This window comes from Trachemys scripta, chromosome 8 (assembly GCF_013100865.1).
Source record: "Trachemys scripta elegans isolate TJP31775 chromosome 8, CAS_Tse_1.0, whole genome shotgun sequence".
Taxonomy (NCBI): Eukaryota; Metazoa; Chordata; order Testudines; family Emydidae; genus Trachemys; species Trachemys scripta.
In genome coordinates, this window is record NC_048305.1 from 50,491,162 (window position 1) to 50,514,484 (window position 23,323).

At 50.3% G+C, this 23,323-nt stretch overlaps 1 protein-coding gene across 3 annotated transcripts in view; it reads right to left on the reverse strand.

Annotated features, from left to right (window-relative positions):
- Window positions 1-23,323, reverse strand: part of ASTN1 (astrotactin 1) — a 202,717-nt gene that overhangs the window by 90,573 nt on the left and 88,821 nt on the right. For 2 of the 3 annotated variants that reach the window (XM_034778723.1, XM_034778726.1), the window contains exons 3-7: window positions 22,340-22,733; window positions 20,855-21,028; window positions 20,147-20,254; window positions 14,948-15,097; window positions 14,207-14,374 (exon numbers count right to left, since the gene is read on the reverse strand). In XM_034778723.1, coding sequence (XP_034634614.1) covers window positions 14,207-14,374; window positions 14,948-15,097; window positions 20,147-20,254; window positions 20,855-21,028; window positions 22,340-22,733 — 994 coding nt within the window. The remainder of the gene's footprint in view (window positions 1-14,206; window positions 14,375-14,947; window positions 15,098-20,146; window positions 20,255-20,854; window positions 21,029-22,339; window positions 22,734-23,323) is intronic. The other variant, XM_034778724.1, reaches the window with a different exon arrangement.

Below are 23,323 nucleotides of genomic sequence, written 5' to 3' on the forward strand. Positions count from 1 at the left end.
GTGAATTTCAGCACCCAAGCATCAGGAAAATTCAAAATTAACATTCCCAGAGCACAATTATCTTGGTCAAATTACAACAACATATGTACCACTGTGGTTTGGATTACTGTTTAGGCTAGTGCATTTATACCTTACAAAATATATTTTATGCGGCCATGTTACAGTAGCTGTGGGAATATTTGACCAATACTTTCAAATTTAGGCATCTAAAGTTAGACACCTAAACCCGTATTTAGACCCCCAAATAAGCAGGCTGACTTAGAAAGGTGTTGAGCATCTGCAGCAACCATTGGCTTCCAGGGGATCTGGGGCTGCTCAGTTTCTCTGAAAAACAAGCTACTATTTAGAGCTCAGATTTTTAAAGGTATTTAGGTGAAATCAGTGGATGTGAGGCATCTAAATATGTCTGAGAAGTTGGGTGTAGTTGCCTAAATATGGATTAATGAGCCTATCTTTAGGAAGCCAAGTTACAGTCATTAATATTTGAATTTCCTGACTCAGACACATTTAAATACTCAACTTTAATGCTACTATTTTGTTCCCTGCAGAATGGCCTTGCTTTTATTTTAAATAAAAATGAAGCATATGAATGGTATCACAGTAAAGCAAAGCACAGACGACCTGAAATTCCATATTGCTCATGCGCTTTCCAGTATTTCTTGCCTCTGATCAGACCAGAAGCACTACAAGGACAGGCTCTATCACGTGCTATTTCAGCACTTCCACCTCCTAGATGAAATTCACCCAATGCAGAAGTCCAGTGGGGTTTGAACCAGGAACCTCCAGAGCTAAAGCATGAACTAAAAAAAGCCCTGTAGTTAGAAGCTCCTACAGCAAACAGTGGGTTACACCAACAAAAGAACTATGCACTAGACCACTTAAGCTCTGAGGGGTGGATGAGCTTCATGCTGGCTGACTGTAAGGGGAATTTCATCCCCTTTACATGACAGAACCCAGCATAGCAGAGGCCTCACCAAAAAGATTTCTCTCAGTTTGGGGCAAAGATTTTGCCTGGCTACTCTAGCCCAATCCATTTGCAGCTTGCTGCTCTAAAAAAGCCAGCTTCCGTGCTAGCAGATACCCTGTGTGCAGCATCACTGGAATAGGTGGGACTGCATAGAGGACAGGGCAGGGCAGCATAGGGTCCAAAGACTATAGTCCAACGGGGCAGCCTCCTGCTCTTAAAGGGCCACACGCCTTTAAAACACAGATGAAAGAACCCTGAATTTTTAAGACCCAACCCCAAGGGGCTGCATCTGCTGTGACAGATGGTTGTGAACACATGGAATGCTGATTCTGGAGCAAGCACAGACTCCCAGCAGGGGAGCGAGTGGTTATTACAGAAGACGACACAGACTGTGCACAGGTACACGCTGGCCAGAGGGAAGATACTGATCCAGCTTCTGCAATGACTTAAGCCCGTGCAGCCCTGCCGGTGTGGTGCTGGGTGGGCAGCAGTGCCGAATGTGCCCTATGGCACAGAGAGAAAGGATCATGTGGCTGAGACACTGTACTGCAACTCAGGAGACTGGCTCTTCCACAGACTCTCCGGGTGACCTTGGAATTGTGAAATGGGGAGATCAGGCTTCTTTTCTTGGATCTATTTAAACAGTAAGCCTGGTGGGGTCAGGACTGGCTCCCATTATGTGTTTGTACAGCTCCTGGCACAACGGGGCCCTGATCTCGGTTAGGACCTCTTGTCCCACGATAAGACAAAATCGTCCTAGAAGGAAAGTGAATTCTGCCCACAGATACTGCTCTCCTGTCCACTTGAGCTGCTGCAGTCAGGAGTAAGTGGGTCGTTGTTTGGAATGGGTTAATAAGCAGGCTGTGGGTAGCATAGGTGATCAGATATCAACACTGTAGGTGGCAGGACTGATACTGGAGACCTTCATCTCTACACCACTCCTGGTCAGCAGGCACCAGAAATCTGCACTAGCTAATGACTCTTCAGCTGCCTACATGAAACAAGCTGGTGGTTACAATCCAGTTCCTGGCCAATGCTCAACCAGTTCTACTTGGGCCCCTCTCAGAGAGGCTGAGGCATGGAGACTGCACTGCCATTCACCCTGGCCAGGAGCAAGTCACAGTGCTGGGGAGCTAATGCTGCCACTGCCCATCTGTTCCATGGCTAAATCTGCAGGGGAAACAGTTTGGCAGCTCGCCCCAGCACTACATCAACTCAAAGCTGAAGGAAGAGATGTGGCTGGATGGAGTGATCCTGGAACACACCTAGGGCATGTAGCTCAGCGTGTCCCCGAGTCTTCTCTCGGAGATTTTACAGCAGTACTCGTACCGGTCACGCATGCGCAGAGCCTGCCCCCCCCCCCCCCCCGCTCTGAGTGTACCTTAATAGTATGCATGCGTGACTGGTCTCCTCAGTTCCTTCTCTCCAACGGAGGCTACCCCAACTCTGAAGTAGAGGGGAGGAGGGTGAGTAGCGGAGCACCCACAGGGACACTCATCTCGAACGTCAGTTACTGCACAGGGTGAGTAACCTCATCTTCTTCTTCCAGAGGTGTCCCTGTGGGTGTTCCACTCCAGGTGACTGAAAAGCAGTGTACCTCAAGGAGGTAGGGACTTCGGATTTGGTAAGATACAGCTCTGCCTAATCGTGTATCAGAGAGAGGGCCTTGAGTGAGGGCATAATGCTTAACAAATGCGTGTTCAGAAGACCAAGTGGCTGCTTTGCAGATGTCAGCCAGAGGAACTTTGTGTAGGTAAGCCACGGAGGTAGTCACAGATCTAGTGGAGTGAGTTCTGATGCCGGCAGGAGGCGTAACTTTCTTTATCTGGTAGCACAGTCAGATACACTCAGAAATCCAGTTTGAAAGTCTCTGAGTAGAGATAGGTGTCCCTTTGGAGCGCTCCGCAAGGGAGACAGAGAGTCTGGAAGAGTTCCTAAAGGGCTTGGTTCTATCCAGCTAGAAGGACAAAGCCCTGCGTACATCTAATGTATGCATTGTGGATTCAAAAGAGTTTGCATGTGGTTTAGGAAAGAAGGTTGGTAGGTGTATCGGCTCATTGATGTGGAATAGTGAATGCACCTTTGGAAGAAGGGTAACCTTGTCCTTGAAAAATAGTGTATAAGGTAGGTCTGCCATGAGAGCAGCTATTTCTCCTGCCTGTCTGGGTAGGTGATTGCCACTAAGAATGCTGTTTTCATAGAGAGGTATAAGAGGGAGCAAGTGGCTAAGGGCTTGAATGGTTGTTGAGTTAAGCATGATAATACTAAGTGAAGGTCCCACAGAGGGGTAGGAGGTTTAATGTCTGGGTATAAGGATTGTAGCCCTTTAAGAAAACACTTGGTGACTGGATGAGCAAAAACAGAGGTATCATCGATCTTGTCATGAAAAGTTGTAATAGCAGATAAGTGGACTTTGATGGTGCTGAAAGAAAGGCCTGATTGCATAAGGTCTAATAAGTAGTCAAGTATGAGTGGAAGAAGTACAAAAGTAGGAGGATGTTTAGTTGAGCACCATTGTCTGAATCGCTTCCACTGTCGGAGATAAGTGATTCAAGTAGATGATGTTCTGCTATGTAGGAGCACTCTTTGAACCTGCTCAGAGCATGCTAGTTCATTTTGGGAGAACCATGTAGGAGCCAAGCTTTGAGATGAAGCATGGACAGGTTGGGATGAAGAAATCGGCCGTGTTGCTGCGATAGGAGGTTCGGAGCGAGGGGCAATGAAATTGGTGAGTGAAGTGACATTCTGGTGAGGAATGGAAACCATGGTTGTCTGGGTCATGACGGGGCAATCGGAATTACCGTGGCACGATCTGTTCGTATCTTTGTCAGAACTCTGTGGAGGACAGGTATCGGGAGAAATGCATATAGTAAGTCCCGGTCCCGTGAGATTATGAATGCATCTCCCAGGGAATGTTTGCCCAGTCCCGCTCTGGAGCAAAATTCAGGACATTTCATGTTTTTCACTGTTGCAAAAAGGTCTATGGTTGGGTATCCCCAAATGTGGAATACGTTGCAGATGACTGTGTTGTTTATCTCCCATTTGTGATCCCAAGGAAAGCATCTGCTTAATTCGTCCGCTGTGGTATTCATAGCTCCAGGAAGATAGGTGGCTGATATCTGGATGTTGTTTGCAAGGCACCAATTCCAGAGCTTTATAGCCTCTGTGCAAAGCAAGTGAGAATGAGCTCCTCCCTGCCTGTTCACATAGAACAGGCAGACGATGTTGTCTGTCATTATCAATACATATTGGTTCCGGATCAATGGGAGGAAGTGATGGCAGGCATTGCGTATGGCTCAAAGTTCTAGGACGTTTATGTGTAGGGAGGTTTCGGTTGAAGACCATAACCTCTGAGCTGTGTGGTGGGATATGTGTGCACCCCACCCTGTGAGGGATGCATCAGTAGTCATTATGAGGGATGGAGCATCCTGTAGAAAGGGGACTCCAGAGCAGAGGTTGGAGGGAACTGTTCACCATAGGACAGAGTCTTTGACTCTGAAGGGTATGGATAGAGGCTTGTTTAGAGCATGTACATTCAGTCTGTAAACCGTGGCCAACTAAGCTTGGAAGCACCTCATGTATAGTTGTGCATTTTTGACCATGAAAGTGCACAAGACCATGTGACCTAATAGTTGTAGACAGTCTCGAGCAGTGACCTGAGGACTGTTGCGAAGTTTCTTGGCCAGTAGTTTTATGGTGTTGAAACGGTCAGGAGAGATGCTATGAACGTCTAGGAATCGAGGTGAGTTCCTATGAACTCCAGGTGCTGGGTAGGAGATAATGTGGATTTGGTTTTGTTTATTTGTAGGTCGAGGGAGAGGAAGCAAGTGACGGTGAGCTGCGTGAATCGAAGCGCTTCGTCAAGCATTGCGGCTTTGAGGAGACAATCCTCAAGGTAAGGAAATATTATGACCCCTTGTCTCCTGAGGTAGGCTGTGACTATGGCTAGGAGCTTGGAAAAAACTCAGGGGGGCGGTGGATAGGCTGAAGGGCAGTACCCCGTATTGAAGATGTGTCAAGCTGAGGGTAAAATGAAGGAAACGTCTGTGGGCTGGATGTATAGTCACATGAAAATAGGTGTCTTGTAGGTCGAGAGCTGAAAACCAACCTCCCTGCTCCAGCGCTGGGATTATGGTGGTGAGGGTAACCATTTTGAACTTTTCCTTTTGATAAATGTGTTGAGCCTCCTGACAATCGGTCACCATCCCCCGGTTTTCTTTTGTGTTAAGAAATAACGGGAATAAAACCCTTTTCCTCTGTGTTGTTTGCAGGGCTTTGGAGCTGTGCTCTGGCTCCACTCCAGCTCCAGGCAAAAACCTGCAGCTCCACTGCTCCGGAGCTGCTCTGCGCTCCAGTTCCAGGCTCTGCTCCAAAGCCCTGATTGTTCAGGCACGAGTTCCACTGGTCCTAATAGAAGGAGGTGTTGTGTTTCTTGGAGGAGCAGTTGCTCGTGAGAGGGGTCCCTGAAGAGGGATGGGGAGGGTGGGTGGGTGGAGGCAAGGATATGAAAGGGATGGAATAGCCAATTGTGACGACCTCAATAACCCACTTGGTGGTAATGTTTTGCCCTTGGTGGGAGAATGGCTGTAGGCGGTGTCCAAAAATAGGGACATGGTGTAAGCGCTGAAGTGGGACAGCCCCTCTCATCTCTCCTGAGTGGGCTGCACTGCAATCTGTGGCCCCTGGAAGCAGGCAGCACACAGGAGCAAGGGAGGGGGCACAGTCCCCCGCATGAGAGAGACAATCGGACAGAGGTGGGCAGGGTCTGTTGGGGGTTTGCATTGGGGAGAGAGGGTGGAGGGTTGCACTGGGAGACTCCAATGCAGCACCTAGCCACACTGGCTCTGTGCATCATGAGGTCACTTGGGAAAAGGAGGCAGCAAGAAGGAGAGGCCGAGGAGGAGGTGCCCTTCCCCTCCCAGCTGGGTCTATGAGACCCTGATCTCACAGAGTCTCAGAGCTGCAGGCACCCAGTCCCCAGGTACTGGGCTGCAGTGCAAGCTAGAGGGGCTGATACAGAGAAGTCAGGACCAGTCAGAGCACTTCCCATGTCGTCATGAAAACTCACTCCTGGAAAGCTGGGTGAGGTAATATATATCAAGGTGGGTGAGCTGCTGCTGCAGAGCCAGAGAAAGCACGCCTGCCACAGTGCCACAAGGAGCAGGCAGGAGAAGGAGGTGGGGCTGCACCTCACCGGTGGGGTCTCCCAGCTCAACCCCTGCTCCAGGAGCAGTTCCCCTCGCTGATTGGCTGGTGGCCAAAAAACAGCTAAACAGCGCTACCCTAGCTACCCTACTGCCCCCGCCAGGCCGAACAGCTGATGGCTCGTGGGCCTCCAAGGGCCCCATAAACAGTTGACTGGTGGGCGGGGTGGGTGCCCCTACCCCTTATGGGGGGGCATGCCCCGACCGACCCCCTTCTTCCCCAAGGCCCCAGCCTCTCCTCCTCCCCAGGAGCCCAGCTTGCTGGAGCTCAGTTCTTTCCCCCTCCCCGCCCCTCCCTGATTAGCAGTCTGTCTCCCTCCTGCTGGGAGACAGCCGGCGTGGCAGGGAAGGGGTAGGGTATGCAATGCAGCATGCTGGGGGAAGCCGGCAAAGCCGGCCTGCAGGAGCCCAGCTTGCTGGAGCTCAGTACTGAATCTTCCCCTACCTGGGCAATCAGCTTCTCCCTCCTGCTGGGAGACACAGCTGATCGGCCGGGGTATGCTAAGCGCCTCTCCTCCGGCTCCTCCCACTGAGCCCATCTTGCTGGAGCTCAGTTCACCCTCCCCTCCCTGACGCACGATCAGCTGTGTCTCCCTCCTGCTGGGAGATGCAGCTGAGGGGGTGGGGTATGCAGCAGCACGCTGGGGGAAGCTGCGCTTCAGAGCGGCGCCGCTGGCGCCATGGTAACCCCGCCTAACTAAGGCACGGGCTTTTGAAAAATTTGCTGAGGGGAAGCAGCTGCTTCCCCTGCACCCCTCAAGCTACGCTACTGATGCTGGTATCTGGGTCTCTGGCGTTGCTGCTGTTGTTGTTGCTCATGTGACCTATGGAATTGCTGGGTGCATGCGGGGTAGCGTGGGCGCTGGTAAGGTTGATATCTATATTGTCACCTTCTGGCCATAGGGGTTTGAATTCCTAGGGACCGGAAAGTTGCCCTTGAGTCCTTCATTGAGTGAAGTACGTTATTCATCGTGAAGGCCAAGAGTCTGTCGTCGTCGAAGGGAAGATCTTCAATGGTACTCTGGATCTCTCAAGGAAAGGAGGAGGAGGAGAGCCATGAACCTTGGCACATAACTGTTGTAGCCGTAAATCTTGCTGCAGTATTGACTGCACTGAGGGCTGCTTGAAGAGTAGTACATGAGATGATTTGTCCCTCGGAAACTAGAGCCGTAAATTGTTGGGTTTTTTTCTTCTGGAATGTCATCAATAAAGTCCATGAATTTGTTGTAATTTCTGTGGTCATATTTTGCCAGAACGGCAGTATAATTAGCAATGCGAAATTGTAACATAGAAGATGCATATACTTTATGTCCGAGCAGATCTAATCGCTCACTGTCCTTGTCGGATAGGGTGGAGTGGGGAAACTGGTGCTTGGTCTTTTGGTTGACTGTGTCTACTACCAGCAAGTTTGGCGCTGGGTGAGTGAAAAGGAATTCACAGCCCTTGGAAGGGATGAAGTACTTGCAGTCCGCTCGCTTACAAATTGGTAGGCTTGCAACGGGAGTCTGACAGATGGCCTTAATAGGCTCCAAAAGGGCTGCGTTGATCGGTAATGCACTCCTAGAGGAAGAAGAGGGTTGCAGGATATCCGTTAACTCATGCTGCTGTTTAGGAACCTCCTCCAAGCTAATGCTTAACTCACTTGCAACTCTTTTGAAAATATCTTGAAATTTTGTGAAGTCGTCTGAAGATGACGGGGGAGGAGGCAGTAGGGCTTCATCAGGCGTAACAAGTGGGTCTACTGGGTTAGAGGCAGGTCATGATGGTGCTGCCTGGACCCTTACATCAGTGGCAGGTTTGTCAGTCGGCGGTGGCGAGCAGGTGTCACGCCTGGCTGTGGTGGTATAGCGAGTGTGGTCTCGAGAATAAGATGCCCCTGGAGCTCAATATTGCCACTGTGGTGGGAAGGGCATGGGTGGTGCCATCCAGGGGTTCACACACGGGGCAGGATCTTGAGAGTATGACGAGGTGACTTTTCTATGACCTCTATTGATTGGGGTCTGAGGATGGGAGATTTGATATGATGAAAACTCCCCTTCAGACCAGCTTCCTCATCACTGGAGGAAGGCTGTGCAGCCCCTGACTGAGCATTTGGAGAGAAGTAGGCATTAAGCAGGGGTGACACCAGCAGGTCCCTTAACCGTGTAAATTGCGGTGCTGGAGCTCCTCTGTGAGGTGAGTGCTGTGCAAGAGGAATCTGCTGTGAAGAAAGGTTCCTCTGCACCAGTGTCTCGAGCATTGTTTCATTGCCAGTCAGCTCAGCGGGAGACAGTGCCAGGAAAGCAAGAATAGCCCGCGGGAGGTCAGGCATGTCAGTATGTGTCGGCACCGCTTCCGCAGCTGCAGGCGGGTTTCGCACGGCGCGGAGGAACCCGGCACATCAAAAGTGCTCAGACGAGGAAGCGCCGGGAGCGAGGCTGTAGACCTGCCCGGAGAAGTCTTGTCCCGCGAAGAACTCTTTGCATGTGAGACAGGGTGCCGGGTTTTTTCAGTCTTCTTGTCTTTCTTTGAAGCGGGGGGGCTGCGGCATGTAGCTGAGTCAGTGCCCGGGTCTGAAGCGGACCCTACAGATTTCTGAAGGAGGAGGAGTTTTAATCTCAGCTCCCTGTCCTTGCGTGCCCTGGATTTAAGTTTGCTGCAGTGGGCACATTTTTGGGGGATGTGGGACTCCCCCAAACATTTTATACGTTTTGAATGGCAATCTGAAAGAGGGATGGCATCACTGCAATTAGAGCAGCTCTTAAGCCTGGAGAGCCAGGCATGTCGGAAGCGGCTGCCTCTGACAGGAACGAAGAAAAATATATATATTTTTTGTAGTTTTAGAGAGAAAAGACAGGAAAATGTTATCGAATTTCTACTGGTAACAAACTAACGAACAGGGAAGGTATATGAAGGAAGGAAGAGAAAAGTCTCTAACGAGTCTGTTGAGCTCCGTCTCAGGCCGGGGACGGTAGAGAAGGAACTGAGGAGACCGGTCGTGCACGCGTACTATTAAGGTACGCTCAGAGCGGGCAGGCAGGCTCTGCGTGTGCGCGACCGATACGAGTACTGCTGCAAAAATCTCCAAGTGAAGGTGGAGGGACACACCAACACCTGGAGTGGAGCACCCACAGGGACACCTCTCGAAGAAGAACAGAGGGGAAAGTGTTCAGCTGCTGTCAATGTGCCCAGTGCCGCTGAAGTCAGTGTAAAGCCGTTTACACTGATCTGGCCCATGGTAACATTCCTGCCAAAACATTCAGGTCAGTGACCAAGGAGATGCAGATCACCTCACGTTACAGATCAAAAACTATAGTCACTCAAGTTACCCCAGTGTAAATCTGCAGCAACTCTGCTGGAGACGGTAGCAATACTCCAGATTTACACCCACATCCAGACCCTGAGATCTGAGTTTGGCCTCTAATTGCTGTAAAGTGCTGTTCCATTTCTATCTGACAAGGAAAGGAAGGCAGTGACCTGTAAATCAGATGACACCCAACAGGGAAAACAAACAGAGAAGCATGTTTGGGAATGAACCCAGCCAAGGCACAAGGGGAAAGGAGACACATGCCAGTAATCCGATTGGGATTGATCATTTCACTAGAGGAAAAGGCAAGGAACAGAGGCAATTGCAGGGCCTGCTTCCCCGAGACAACGTTGGAAGCTGCAAAGCCAGGTGAGCTTAGCTTTTTATGGGCAGACATCTGACAGAGTAGTGCCATGGGGCAGCATGCGTGCTTGGGCAACACAGCGTGCAGTAAAACAGAGGGTTTAAAAAAAAGATGACGACTCTGTTGGATATTGATCCTCAGTAATGGCAACAGACTCCCACGCTCATTACGTGCAGGTAAAACGTGATGGGGAGTGGGAGGGATTGATGTTTTCACTGCAATGAAGGTGGAAGGATGGCGTCCCTCACCAGGGGAGAGCACTCTCCCAAAACCAGTGGCAAGAATAAACACCTTGGTGCACCTGGTGCACCTACAGCCTGGGCAACACTTAAAAACTTAGGTCGACACAGCTATGGCACTCAGCGGTGTGAAAAATCCACAGCCCAGAGCAATGTAGCGATGCCAGCCTAACCCAGGTGTAGACACAGCTGGGTCAATGGAAGAATGTGTCCATTGACCTAGCTACCATTGCTCAGGGAGGTGAAGTTCCTGCAGCAACAGAAACCACCCTATGGTTCCGTAGCCGGCCTCCCCACTACAGGGTTACAGCAGCATAGTTCTGGTGCCACAGCTGGGCTGCTATAGCCTTCACAGCGTAGACAAGCCCCATCTCCTTGCCACCACTTAACTTGATGATACCACTTATTGTCCCTGCTTTATGTCTCTCTGTTGCCTGTTCCCCCTTTGAAGTACATGATTTAGAATTCCAGTTGCAACACAACACCAATTTCTTCACATGTACCAATTTCAGGCATATGTGCATCCAGGATTTCAGCTCAAGTATGTCTATATCTAAGAACTACAGAAATTATTAGGTATTTGCTCTGAACAGAGACCAGTTGTGTCCCACACAAAGTCAGCTTACAAATATCTTTGCAATTTACTTCATAAGAAAGTAAGATACTGGGTCAGACCCATGGTCCATCTAGCCTAATATTCTGTCTTCCAACAGTGGCCAATGCCAGGTGCTTCAGAGGGAATGAACAGAACAGGTAATCATCAAGTGATCCATCCCCTGTTGCCCATTCCCAGCTTCTGGCAAACAGAGGCTAGGGACACATCACAGTGTGTCGATTACATGTGTTTTTGTGATGCCTGGCATGATGACATGTGTGTTATAAATGGGACGGATAGATGGCCGGAGAGATCCTTAGGTAGTGTAAATGGGCAGATCTCCGCTGAGTTCAATCCACTTCCAGGAAGTTCAATGGAGCTGACTTCCAGGCAGCGACACTGATTTACATCAGCGGAGGATCTGGCCCATAAGCTGATAAATCAACAGCAAAGCAATGTTAAGGTGCTGAATTTCAACACATTACATTAAGGACAGGATTTTCCAAGTGCTCAGGGCTGACCTCCCACTACTCCCATTGGCTTCAGCGGGAAAACTCCCATCAATGGGAGCAGAGTTAGGCCAACACCGCATGCTTGTGAAAATCTCATCCTAGAAAAGCTCCTCTGGCTTTGGTTACCCCTCCCGCTCTGCCCTCACTGGGCCGGGTTCCCTGTCCCTGGACTGGCAAGGCATGAATGACCTTGGTAGATGGATTCAGCCTGGGGGAAGTCAAGCAGAGCTTCTGTCGCTGCCTGTGACGTTATTGACATAAACTGGGACCGTATAGATCATTGTTGCAACCAAGGTCCTGTAGTGGCACCCAAATCTTGTATAAAGGGGGTCAAATGGGGTGGCTAGGACAAGGTTCTGGTTTACTGGTTATGATTATGCTGTCTACATGTGTGTATCAGTTTTGTAGTCGAAGTTATGAATATTGGCTCTATACTGTCTGTATGGCAAACTTATGCTATGCTTCTGGGTAACATCCCAGACAAGCTGAGATTAGCTCTGCCTAGCCTGCTTGATGGCCCATTAAGGACCATCAGCTATACAATGGACCCATTGAGAGAAGGCAGATACGCCTTGTAACTCAGCAAAGTATGCAGGGACTGGCCCATGTGACTCCAGACTCCATTTTGCTGTAATTTTCCACAGTAAGAACAAAGAGGTGTTCTTACACCTGGAAAAGACTATATAAGGCTGATGCCTCATCTCCATCTTGTCTTCAATCCTGCTTCTTACCTCTGGAGGAACTTTGCTACAAACTGAAGCTCTGAACAAAGGACTGAATGACCCATCCCAGCTGGGGATGTATTCCAGAGACTTGATTTGAACCTGCAGTTTATTCCATCGCTGCTGCAAGCCTGAACCAAGAACTTTGCCATTACTGTATGTAATTGATTCCATTTAACCAATTCTAACTCTCATCTCTATCTTTTTCCTTTTATGAATAAACCTTTAGATTTTAGATTCTAAAGGATTGGCAACAGCGTGATTTGTGGGTAAGATCTAACTTGTATATTGACCTAGGTCTGGGGCTTGGTCCTTTGGGATCAGGGGAACCTTTTTCTTTTACTGGGGTATTGGTTTTCATAACCATTTGTCCCCATAACGTGTGGCACTGGTGGTAATACTGGGAAACTGGAGTGTCTAAGGAGATTGCTTGTGAGACTTGCGGTTAGCCAGTGGGATGAGACCGAAGTCTTAGTCTGTCTGGTTTGGTTTGCCTTAGAGGTGGAAAAACCCCAGCCTTGGGCTGTAACTGCCCTGTTTGAGCAATTTGTCCTGAGTTGGCGCTCTCAGTTGGGTTCCGCCAGAACCGCATTGTCACACTGCCCCTCCTGGGGATTTGTCAGAGGCAGCAGTACAGCCTGTGGATGTGGCCCCCGCAGGAGCCTCACTGGCAGAGGCGGCTGTGTTGATTCACTGCTTCCCCTCATCTCCCCAGCTGCAGGTTTTTACGTCCCAACGTCAGTGGACAATTTACACACCAGCCGCTCCCAGTGCCACTGGCAGATGTAGAGAGAGGGGGCAGGAATGAGTACCACCGCAGCAGGATCACAGACATGAGCCATGGAGCAGCAGCCTGGCGGAGGAGCAAACTCCAGCTCATGCCCACAAACCCACTGTGCAAGGGATAAAAAACCCACCTCTAGCACACAACTAGGGCCAGGGCCCTGCTCCCCTTTGGATCCAGTTTAAACATTCAGTAACCTCATCTCAGGGACTGCCTTCTCTACCCATGACCCTATACTTAGTCCAGCCCGGCAGGATGGACTAGATGACCTCTTGAGGTCCCTTCCAGCCCTACCTTTCTACGATTAGACTCTTTGGCATCTGCACTGAGCACAGTGTTGGTTCCACACAGCAGGTCTCAGTACAGGCAGCCACAGAGGCCCTGGGTTCCCCTGCGCAGCGGTAGTTTGGTCAGTATCCCTGTATCCCTGCAATGGCATTGTGCCCACTGGCAGACAGTAAATGATGCGTGCTGGTTATTTCACCCCGTTTTTGCAGGTGGGACCACTGCACTTCCACAACATCCACACCCAAATTATTCCATGTCCTTCTTTAGACCCCCTGAGATTAGAGCTCTGCATGGCCAAATTACAGCTATAGGTGAAAGGGGTTTTACTGATCGCCATATTTGGGGTCGGGAAGGAATTTTCCTCCAGGGTAGATTGGCAGAGGCCCTGGAGGTTTTTTGCCTTCCTCCGCAGCATGGGACAGGGATCGCTAGCAGGAGGATTCTCTGCCAATTGAAGTCTCTAAGCCACAGGATTTGGGGACTTCAACAGCAGAGTCAAGGGAAAGGATAGGGACGGCTTTGTGGCCTGCATCATGCAGGAGGTCAGACCAGATGATCATAATGGTCCCTTCTGACCTTAAAGTCTATGAGTCTATGAAACGGAGGAGGATCGAGGACAAGCAATAGCCCCTGAGTGACGGTTGCCATTAATCCTTATCTCACCCTGTAGATCAGTCCTGCAGTTCTTATATTTCTCCAGGGGGGGCAGCAAGATAATAGCGAGCAGAGTTTCAAAGCATTACATGGGGCTTTAGCCATACAGCTGCCATTACGTGGCATGAAAAACTCATCTGGGGAATGCATGGATTTCCCTCAGATTGCAGTTATCCTTGGGTCTGTGCCGTCTCAGCGCCTTCTTCACAAGCACTTTGGGGAAGGGGGCGGAAAGAAGGGATTCTCTTGCAGTGAATAATCAATTATGGGGAGGAGGAAAATCAGGGATGTAATTTAAATATGCAAATCACTGAACTCTTTTCTGACCTGGGCCACCAAGACCCAGCAAAGTCTCCAGGTATGTGCCAAAAATGTTAGCCACAAAACAAACAGGCTAACTGGACTATGGGGCTGGCACAGGATGCTTATCACACAGGCCACCAGACTATAAACGGCTGAGTCAGCCCGTGCAGCCAATCTCCAGACCAGCTAGTAAATCCAGGGGGCGCAGCCGAACCCAGAGATCAGCAAGCAGGAGTCTGTGCTGCTGGTGAGGGAAGTTACCCTGGCTTCCCCGCCGACCCTGCCTACCGGTTTCTGGATCACACTGGTGTTCACACGGGTCAAGAAGTCGTCGGGCACAGAGGTCCAGTGCCCAGGGCCCACTGGAGTTCTGTTGAGAGAACAGGATGACTTGGGCAGGGTTTAGCCAGTCGCTGGCATCCAGCTGGCTGCCTTCCAGTAGGATAAAGCGGCTCCCTGCAAGAGAAACACAGGTTGGAAGGCCTGGGACATAGAGCTCCCCTCAAACCAGTTTCAGCCCCTAAGCTTCGCGCAAGCCAGTTATACGCATCCCACAGGCCAGTTTCAATTATAACTGGAATAACCCTTCCCCACACAAGCAGCCCTGTGCTCTGGGGATGATGTCCCAGAACAGGGGCTTCCCTGGCCTTGCCCTTCCCCCTGTGGCGGCCTATGATTTAAGATGGGGTTCCCAAAGAGCAGGCTCTCCTCGGCCATCAGCTTCATGATGAGTCCTGAGGGTTGCCAACCCTCCAGGGTTGTCCTGGAGTCTCCAGGAATTAAAGATTAATCTTTAAATTAAAGATTATGTCATATGATGAAATCTCCAGGAATTCATCCAACCAAAGTTGGCAACCCTAGTCCTGACATGACGACGTTTGGCAGCACGATGCACCATCCACCCGTCGCGACACCGAGGGTTGGGCTGGGCAGCTCCATACCCAGCCGGATCAGCATTTCCCCTGGCCAACTCTCCCTGCCTGAGGGTCAGAGGGCAGAGCTGTGCAGGCAGAGGGGGGGCACTCTCACCGTCGGCAATGAGGTGCTCCGGGACGTGCAGGGTGATCTTGACGATGAGCGGGCAGCTCATGTGGGATGAGCACACCAGGCTGATCACACAGCTGGTGACGCTGATCAGGGTCAGCGTGGTCTTGTTGACCGGACTTCTCGGCGAGCCCACTGGAACAGCACCGAACAAAGAGACCGACAGCAGAGACGTCAGAGCCACAGCAGCAGTCACTTACACTATCACCTCTAGAACACAATCCAAAGAGCCCCCTAGCTCCCTCACTCCCACCTCCTGATCAAACAGAGCAGAGAATACCCTGAAGGGTTCCTCTTCCCAGGGAAACCCTCACCTCTCAACCACCCTCTCTCCTTGGAGGATCAAAGGGATCACAATCCACAGAGTTTGCATTAGTCCCTGTCTTGTTTGGGGTGGTGAGGGAGGGCAGCTTTGCTGATTTCAAAGTGGCTGTGCCCTGAAACTGCTTCCACAAGCAGGAAAGTTCTTGGTTATTAGCCCATACGTCTGCAGACTCAAGTTCCCACGGGAATGAACGGCATTCTATGGAGCGTTTAACTCCGGGCTTGGAAAGCTGGTCGATCTGTCCCTATCTCAAACACACACTCAGAAGCAGCAGCCGCTGTCCGCCCCCACGGTGTCGGGCATCCTGCAGTTTCTGACCTACTGTCTCTCTGACAGTTGGCACAATGTCCTGGCAGGGGAAGAGGCAACTCTGGGCTGCGAGAAAGCTAGCACAATCAAACCTGAAGCTTTAACAGCCTGAGGCTTCACAGCTCTCAGAACCTTTCAGAGCTGTGCGAGCGGTCCTAAGGGCTGCAGGCACATAGGGCTCAAAAGATGCTGTTTTGCTAAGAGTCACAGGACCCATGTTGCTAGAGGAACCAGCTGGTTTGGCTTCACAAAACAGAATTCTGTCTTAGGCCCGTATAGCGCCTCTCACCCCAACATACTTCACAAACTACACCATATACCACTATTTCATCCCTGAAATGCAGCCACTTCTGGGAGGCAGCATAGCAGTAAGGTGGACAACCAGCACACTGCCCTACAATGAGGGGAGGAGATGTTTTGGGAGATCAGTCTTTCCCTCCCCCACAAACTCTTCTGAAAAGCGCACTGGTCCAAATTCTGCTCTCATCCTCATGACCGGAAATCCAGAGCAACTCCAATGAAGTCGTTCAATGGAGCCACTTTGGATTTATGCACGTCAAAGAGCAGAATTTGGCCCATTATGTTGTTATGGAGGATCATTCTTCACTTCGTCAACTGTCTGTATTTTACTGCACATATAACAGTTCAGTTTCTTTTACAACACTGCTGTGTGCATCAATGCATTCTAAAAGACCACTGTAAATGCCTTCATTTTCCAGCAGGTCAGAGATACATGGCCGAGTATTCAGTAAAAAGAAGAGAAATAGAGTATTCAATTTGTTTTTCTTTCTGGTAATTTTCTTCGATTCAGTTCGCCATGAATAGGCGCCACGAGATCTTTAACATCCAAGGCTTTTAATCTCTCATCTGAAGGACTCACGCACTGAGAAAACTTGTGCTGAGTTCACTTGTCTCAGAAAGGTGAAAGATTGAGTCAGCCTGCACGAGGGCCTTTATCAAAGGGACCTGCCTCAAATGATTCCTGCTCTGAATTTGACCTGCTGCATCTTTAAATTGCTGCAATCCGGTGGTGAATATGGTGAAGCTGAACAGGCACATGCCAGGGTATGCTATGTGGCCTCCATGCCCATCACCAAGGTATCTTATGGAAGTTTCAGTCTAGAACATTTCCTAGGGGGAAAGAGAAATCAGTCAATTAACGGATTCTAGACGGGGATATGCTTGCAATGGAAGTGAAGTCTTAAGTTCATCCAATGAGTGGACTGAAAGGCTGAGTGCTCATTTCACAAGTTCAGTTGTCCCAAGAAGAAAATAAAAGAAGAGAGAAATGCCTTGACTTTAAAAACAGCGATATTTGCCTGTATATTCAGTGAAAGGAAGACAAGGAGAAAAATATCCATCAACAAACAGCCCTCTTGCATTCCTAGACTTTAGCACATTCTCTCATCAGGAAGTTCTGGAGACCCAAACAGAGTCTCAACCCAAAACTTGTGAATCCTGCCCATCCCCTTCCTGGCTTGTGAAACAGTCAAGAGCAACCGGCACCGGTCCTGACTGAAACCGCCAACGCCTCACGCAAAAAAGGAATTTTCCATTCCTCCTTCAAACGTGCAGTAGCCCGACCAATGCTGAAAAATCCACCCTGGACACTTCAGTCCTAGTCAACTACCGCCCAGTATCAGACCTCCCGTTCCTGAGCAAGCTCATAGAGAAGGTAGCAGAAGGCTGACTACTAGGTATTCTAATATTCTAGACCCAGCACAATCTGGATTCAGGCCAGGACATGGAACTGAAGCCACTTTAGCAGCACTGATGGAAAATCTCCTGCTGTCAATGGATAGAGGGCAGACATCCACTCTCATCCTCCTGGGACCTCTCCGCAGCATTTGACATGTGGACCACGAGATTCTGCTGTCCTGCCTGAGAGGTGTGGCAGGGTTCCAGAGTAATGCACTAGGATGCTCTGGGTCCTTTCTGGAGGGAGGCACCCAGCGAGATGTGATGGGGAACTGCTCCTTGTGATACTTCTGAGCCTGAGTCTGTTTAAGCCTGGGGTGTCACCCCTGAGCCAGACAGTGAGAAGAGTCATCAGAGGCAATTACCTGCAGGTCCTGGGATAGGCTCCATGCCATTCAACAAGGTTTCAGCCAATCCACAAGCAAGGACCCACCCAGGTGTCCCCAAGGCAAGTATACAGGCTCCTAAAGGAAGCAGGTTCTCCAGTCTGCTTGACGTCACTACCTGGTCAGAAGCATTCCCACCGTTGGTAGTTTCAACAGACTGTCCCTGCTTCAGCGCTTGGTTCCTGCTCTACCCATGCCGGTTTCCATGCCCCTACTCCAGCCTGCATCTGCTCCTGCCTCAGCCAGCCGCCTGGAGACTCTGGCATGCCTCCACCACCAGACCCCTTGCTTGTTAAGTTCCATCAGGACCCGTTCTCTCTCTGGGCCTTTATATGCAACCACTAGGTGAACGGGTCAGATGATATGGACGCAAGTGCCAGCAATATGCAGACACGCAGCTCTACTTACCCTTCGCCACACACGACCACACCGTTACCACCAATATAGCCCAGTGCTTGGATGAGATCAGCTCGTAAGTGAAGAACAACTGGCTGAAGATGCACCAGAGCAAGCCAGAGGCGGGAAGAGGAGAGCAGTATGAAGAGTTCACAGCCATAGTGCTGTCTCCTTTGGTTCAAGGTACACATCCACAATTGGTCAGTTCAGTCCCTAGACTCGGAGTGCTCCTGGATTCCTCGCTGATGCTAAGCAATCACACAACAGCATCCATGAGTAATGCTTCCTCCATTTCCAGTTGGCTAGGAGACTCCATCCCATCCTGGCAGACAATGACATGCTATTCACGCCTTCATTACCTCTTGGCATGACTACAGCAGTGTGATATACTTGGGCAGAAAGCCTGCGGCACTTTAAGGAAACTCCACCTAGTAAAGACACCTTAGCGCATCTCCTCAGAAACACAAGCAACACAGAAACCACGAGCACATCAAACCTGTCTTCTACTCTCTACACTGGTTTCCCAGAAAATAGCAAGTCAAGCTCAAGGTCCCTGTCCTTATCTCCAAGACACTCCATGATCTGGACATAGGACAGCTAAATGATTGTCTAAAGCTCAGGGATGCCGACTGTGGTCTACAACTCTATTCCTCAGGCATGCTGGAACTCCCTGCAAGACGGGTAAAGCATATCTGTGTAGCAGACAGAAATGTCTTGGGCACCAGTCTAAGACTGTGGAATGAACCTCCCCAGGAACTACTGACCATCACAAAACTACGGACCATCACAAAGCTCCCCACCTTCCACTCCAAGTCTTCGATCTGCCTTCTCTACAACAAACACGGAGAAACGTGTATTAAAAACCCCCAAAAGCAACAACCTCACCAAACCAAGAAGTGTCCACTGCACATCTCTCCCACTGGGGAGGGGACAAGAGAACAAACAACACATGACAGATGTTAGTCACATTATTTGCTGCAATCTAAGAACCTATGCAAAGAATAAAAGGCTGAGTGCTCATTTTAAAAGTTCGGGTGTCCCAAGGAGAGAACAGCAGGACAGGCTGTGAGCATCACTGCGAAGGCTACAAAGGGTGCATTGGGGGGCAGGGAAGAGAATCTACAGTTCCCGAGAGAGAAGCTGATGGTAAGAGAAAACTAGTCCTTCATTTTAGCTAGGGACAACGTTATCGGTTAACAGCTCAGCCTCGTTTTACTTTGATATAGAAAAACATTTGGTTTTATAATCATTTCTCTTCCTTCTTTTAAGCCAGGCACAGCTGCCTTCTCTATGTTTATATACAGCCCGTCGCTGGTGAGGTACAGTGTATTTATAGAATCTTTCCATCTGGTTTCCCCTTTGTGCTGGAGATGGTTTTATTAAAATAACAGCAGTAAGACACCGAACAGGGAGGCACAGGGGCTAACAAGCCAGGCTTTGAAGCCCGTTACTCATTAATATACAACAAATCCTGAGAGATGCCAGCAGCAAAATTTGAATGTATTTCATCCTCAGTTGAAAAGATCTCCCAAACCGCTCCATGCGGCCAGCAGACTGGCTAGGGATTAGAAATCAGCACTTCCTGATTCTAGTTTGATTTTTAGTTCTGACCACCATCATACCAATGGAAAATCATGCCCATAGCCAATGTTCATGCAGAACCTACAACGCTGCACTTTTGCGGCACACAGCCATTTGAAGAAGCTTGATGAGACAAAACAGAATTCGGACATCCCCACAAGGAGGATGCCCCCCCAGTCTGGGTTACATATCTGGAAGGAAATGGAATTATAAGACTATTGGTATAGGGGTATTGCAACCAGACAGCTGGACTGACGGCCTAATCCTGGCCCTGATGAAGTCAACAAGAGCTTTGCTACTGACTTCAATAGGATCAGGGTTTGGCCCTGAGCACTTACCTAACTCTCCATTTCTTCTCATCTTCACATTGGATATAATCCTGCTATGTGAAAACACCCCTAGACACAACCCGGGTCTAGCCCCTGCAGGAACATCTGCTTTGGATTCTCAATCTCCATTCTCCCCCCACCTACACACACACACACATACCTCTGCTGCGCCGCCTGCTCCGGGATGGGTCCGTATAAAACGTTAGCTGGGGGTCGTTGTCAGCCTCTGTCCCAGAATCTCCTTCAGGGTTCAGAAACGCTGAGCCAGCTACAATTAACAGATGACAGAATCACTTCCAACAATTGCACGTTTTCCCCCCATCTCTGCCCCCGTCATATCCGCCTGCCGTCTCTCGTTGCTGTTGTTACTTGCACTGCAGAAATGCCAGAGATCAGGGCCTCGTTGCGCCAGGTGCTGTACAAACACACACTAGGAATCAGCTCTTGCCCTGAAGAGCTTACCATCTAAATAGACAAAGGGTGGGAGGGGAAACAGAGGCACAGACACCTGCCCAGGTGACCCAACTTCAGGATCTTTTGAGCTCTGCCCACCGCTATCACGAATGCTGGCTCTTAAGTGGTCAGAGGATGTTGCTATAGGAAACACAAAGTGCTCCCTTCCCCTACAGAGGAAAATCATGAACTCTACCTTGGGGACCTGCCCTGTATTCAGTCCCTTGCTGTAGATGAACAACGCTGCTATTTGTACTGGTAGAGCCTACTGCTGTTGGAAACTGGGGGACTGTGGCTTTGCCTGCACATGCCGGATGGGGTGGGAAGGCAAAATCCTCGATCTGGCAAGGCCTGAGCTCCGCTGGTGAACAGAACTCCCCACAGCCTCCCCCAGCCCTAGGGAATCACAGGGTACCTCGTGCTTTGTTATTGATCCGCTTCCGCTGGCTACTGGAGGTGTGAGACAACAGGGTAGCCTGCTGGTGGTTGGAGTCCACGGGGCTGGTAGCGATGATGTTATCCTTGTACTTGTTCATCAAGGACAGCTTGGCATTGTCGCTTCCTGAGCAGGAAGAATTTAAGGCAAAAACTTTCAGAGAAAAGACAAAAAAAGGAGGGAGAGAGAAAGAGAGAGAATTCATTTCTCAGGATTCAATTCCTTTCCCAGCATCTGGGTGAGAACACTAGTGACACCTTGGATGGTGGCCCGGCAAGTGAAATTGATCAGGGTCCCTATGGGGGACAAGAGAGCAGGGGCTGAAACCGAGGTTTCTTCCACTCCAAAGGTGCATGGGCTGACAAAATTGGTTCAAACCAGGCTCTGGAGAGCCCTCTCCGTTCCGACCAGCAGCATGCCCACCTATTGCAGCTCCACAGCCCTGCCAATGCATTGCTATCAGGGTGAGATCCAACAAGCAGGGAGAAACTCCTTATCTGGCCTGTAGCATGGAGGAAGGGAAGGAATCACTTGGGAAGAGCCAGGGATGACAAGGAGGAAGGGTAAAGCTCGCCCCACTGAGAAAAACTACATCTTAGGCTGGGTGTTGGAGAAGCCCCAATTCATTCAGCATCATCTTGATGAGTTCTACAGGGCTCAGGTTGAGATTTTCAAAGCTGAATAAGAGATTTTCACTGCACAAACTGGGCAGGCAAATCCCTTAGGCAGATTTGGAAATCTCACCCTTGAACTTCCCAGGAATACAGTTTAGATTCCACCTACACAACCTGTAGCCACTCTGCAATCTGATCAGGGGACAACTATGTTGTCACTAGGTCTTGTGATCCAAGAGAAGTCCCATGTGCATCAAGGTGGTGTTGACACTGAAGACTACTGATGACAATGTAAACATCAACATTAACTATCTCATTGTTGATCATTTTTGTAAATAGACCCAGTGATCCTGGGACTGTGGCAGGAGCTTGGGGATGAGGACAGAGCTGGGACAGAATACCACCACATTTTTCCCCTTCCATCTGACCCCTTACTGAAACCTCTGTTCAGGGAGAAGGAAGGTGCAGGCACAGAGATTCTTGCACTGGAATCAAGGTTCTGCATTTCAGCACCACCTCTTATCTCTCCTATATCACATGCAGTGGAAGATGCGCTGCTAGTTTTGGCTGCATGGAGGCCCCAAGCCGTGGCTACAAGAATACCCAGGGGAACATACTCACTGCTGTCCCATGCATAGGGGAACCCCAAATGAGGTTGCCCCACACGGCTCTGGGATCAAATCAAACTTGCACAGGAAAGGGGTGCAGAGGAGTATTCTGTGTATATGTATTCCACTGTAGCCCAATGCCAGCAATACACACAGGGAGAGGACTCGGTTTCACTACTCAGCTGAGCCCACGCAAACAGGAACAGCAAAGCACACGGAGGGTAAACCATTCGTCCCCCAACCTGGCGTGAGATCCATGCCAGACTTCTCATTGCAGCCCTGCAGCGAATCCAACGTCCTGGTGACCTGGCTAGCGAAGTCCTCGCCGCCGTTCATGCACTCGCGCTGCAGGTGGTGACGCAGGTCAGTGATGTCGTACTCATAGCCGTCCAGAATGGGGGTCTCGCGGATGCTCAGCGTGCCGCTGGAGTTGTGGCCTTGCACGCGGGCGTTGCGCAGGCTCTCCCGTCCGTGACCCCCAATCAGAACCGAGGGGATGTAGTGGATTTCGTTGGCCGCCTCCGCGCTGGCACTCTTCTGGGGCTGCGGCACCCGGCGCCGCTTGCACCAACGCCGACGGGTGTAGAGGATCATCACCAGGCACAGGATGGAGAGCAGCAGGGCAATCATGCCCCCCTAAGGAAGGGAACAGAAGCAGGGTTCAGAGCCACGGCTGGAGGCAGCAGAAATGTAACCAGCCTCCGGGAGGCAGAGCTACATGGACAGGGAGATCAGCGGCTTCCGTTCCAGCTGGATGGCCAGTGCGGCAGGGAATGCATTGCCCAGGGGGAGCGGCAAAGGGGACTGGATGACTTTCACCTCTCGCCCACTAGTCTGACTCCAGACTGAGCTGAAAGTCACGCCTGCTGCTGACACTATAGTTCGGGGTCTTATACACTTAAAAGGGCAGGTGTAAAAAAATTTAATCCCCAGCTTTCTTACAAGCCCTGCAACAAGCCCTGCAGCCACCAGGAGCTGTCACGTTTCCAAACGCAGTGTAACGGTGCCGCAAAAATGCCAAATTCCTTCCCCAGCAGGCAGCCCTCCAACTACAAACATCGGGTGCCGGGCTTGGGACTCTGCCCCACCCCGGGCCCTAGACGCTGTCCCGCTGCACCTTCCACTCAAGGGTGCAGGGATGGAGCACAGGGAAATCCTACTATGCCACACTCCCAAGCGACCTCAGCAGATCGCCTTTCGTTATCAGACCGGGATCTCCAAGCACT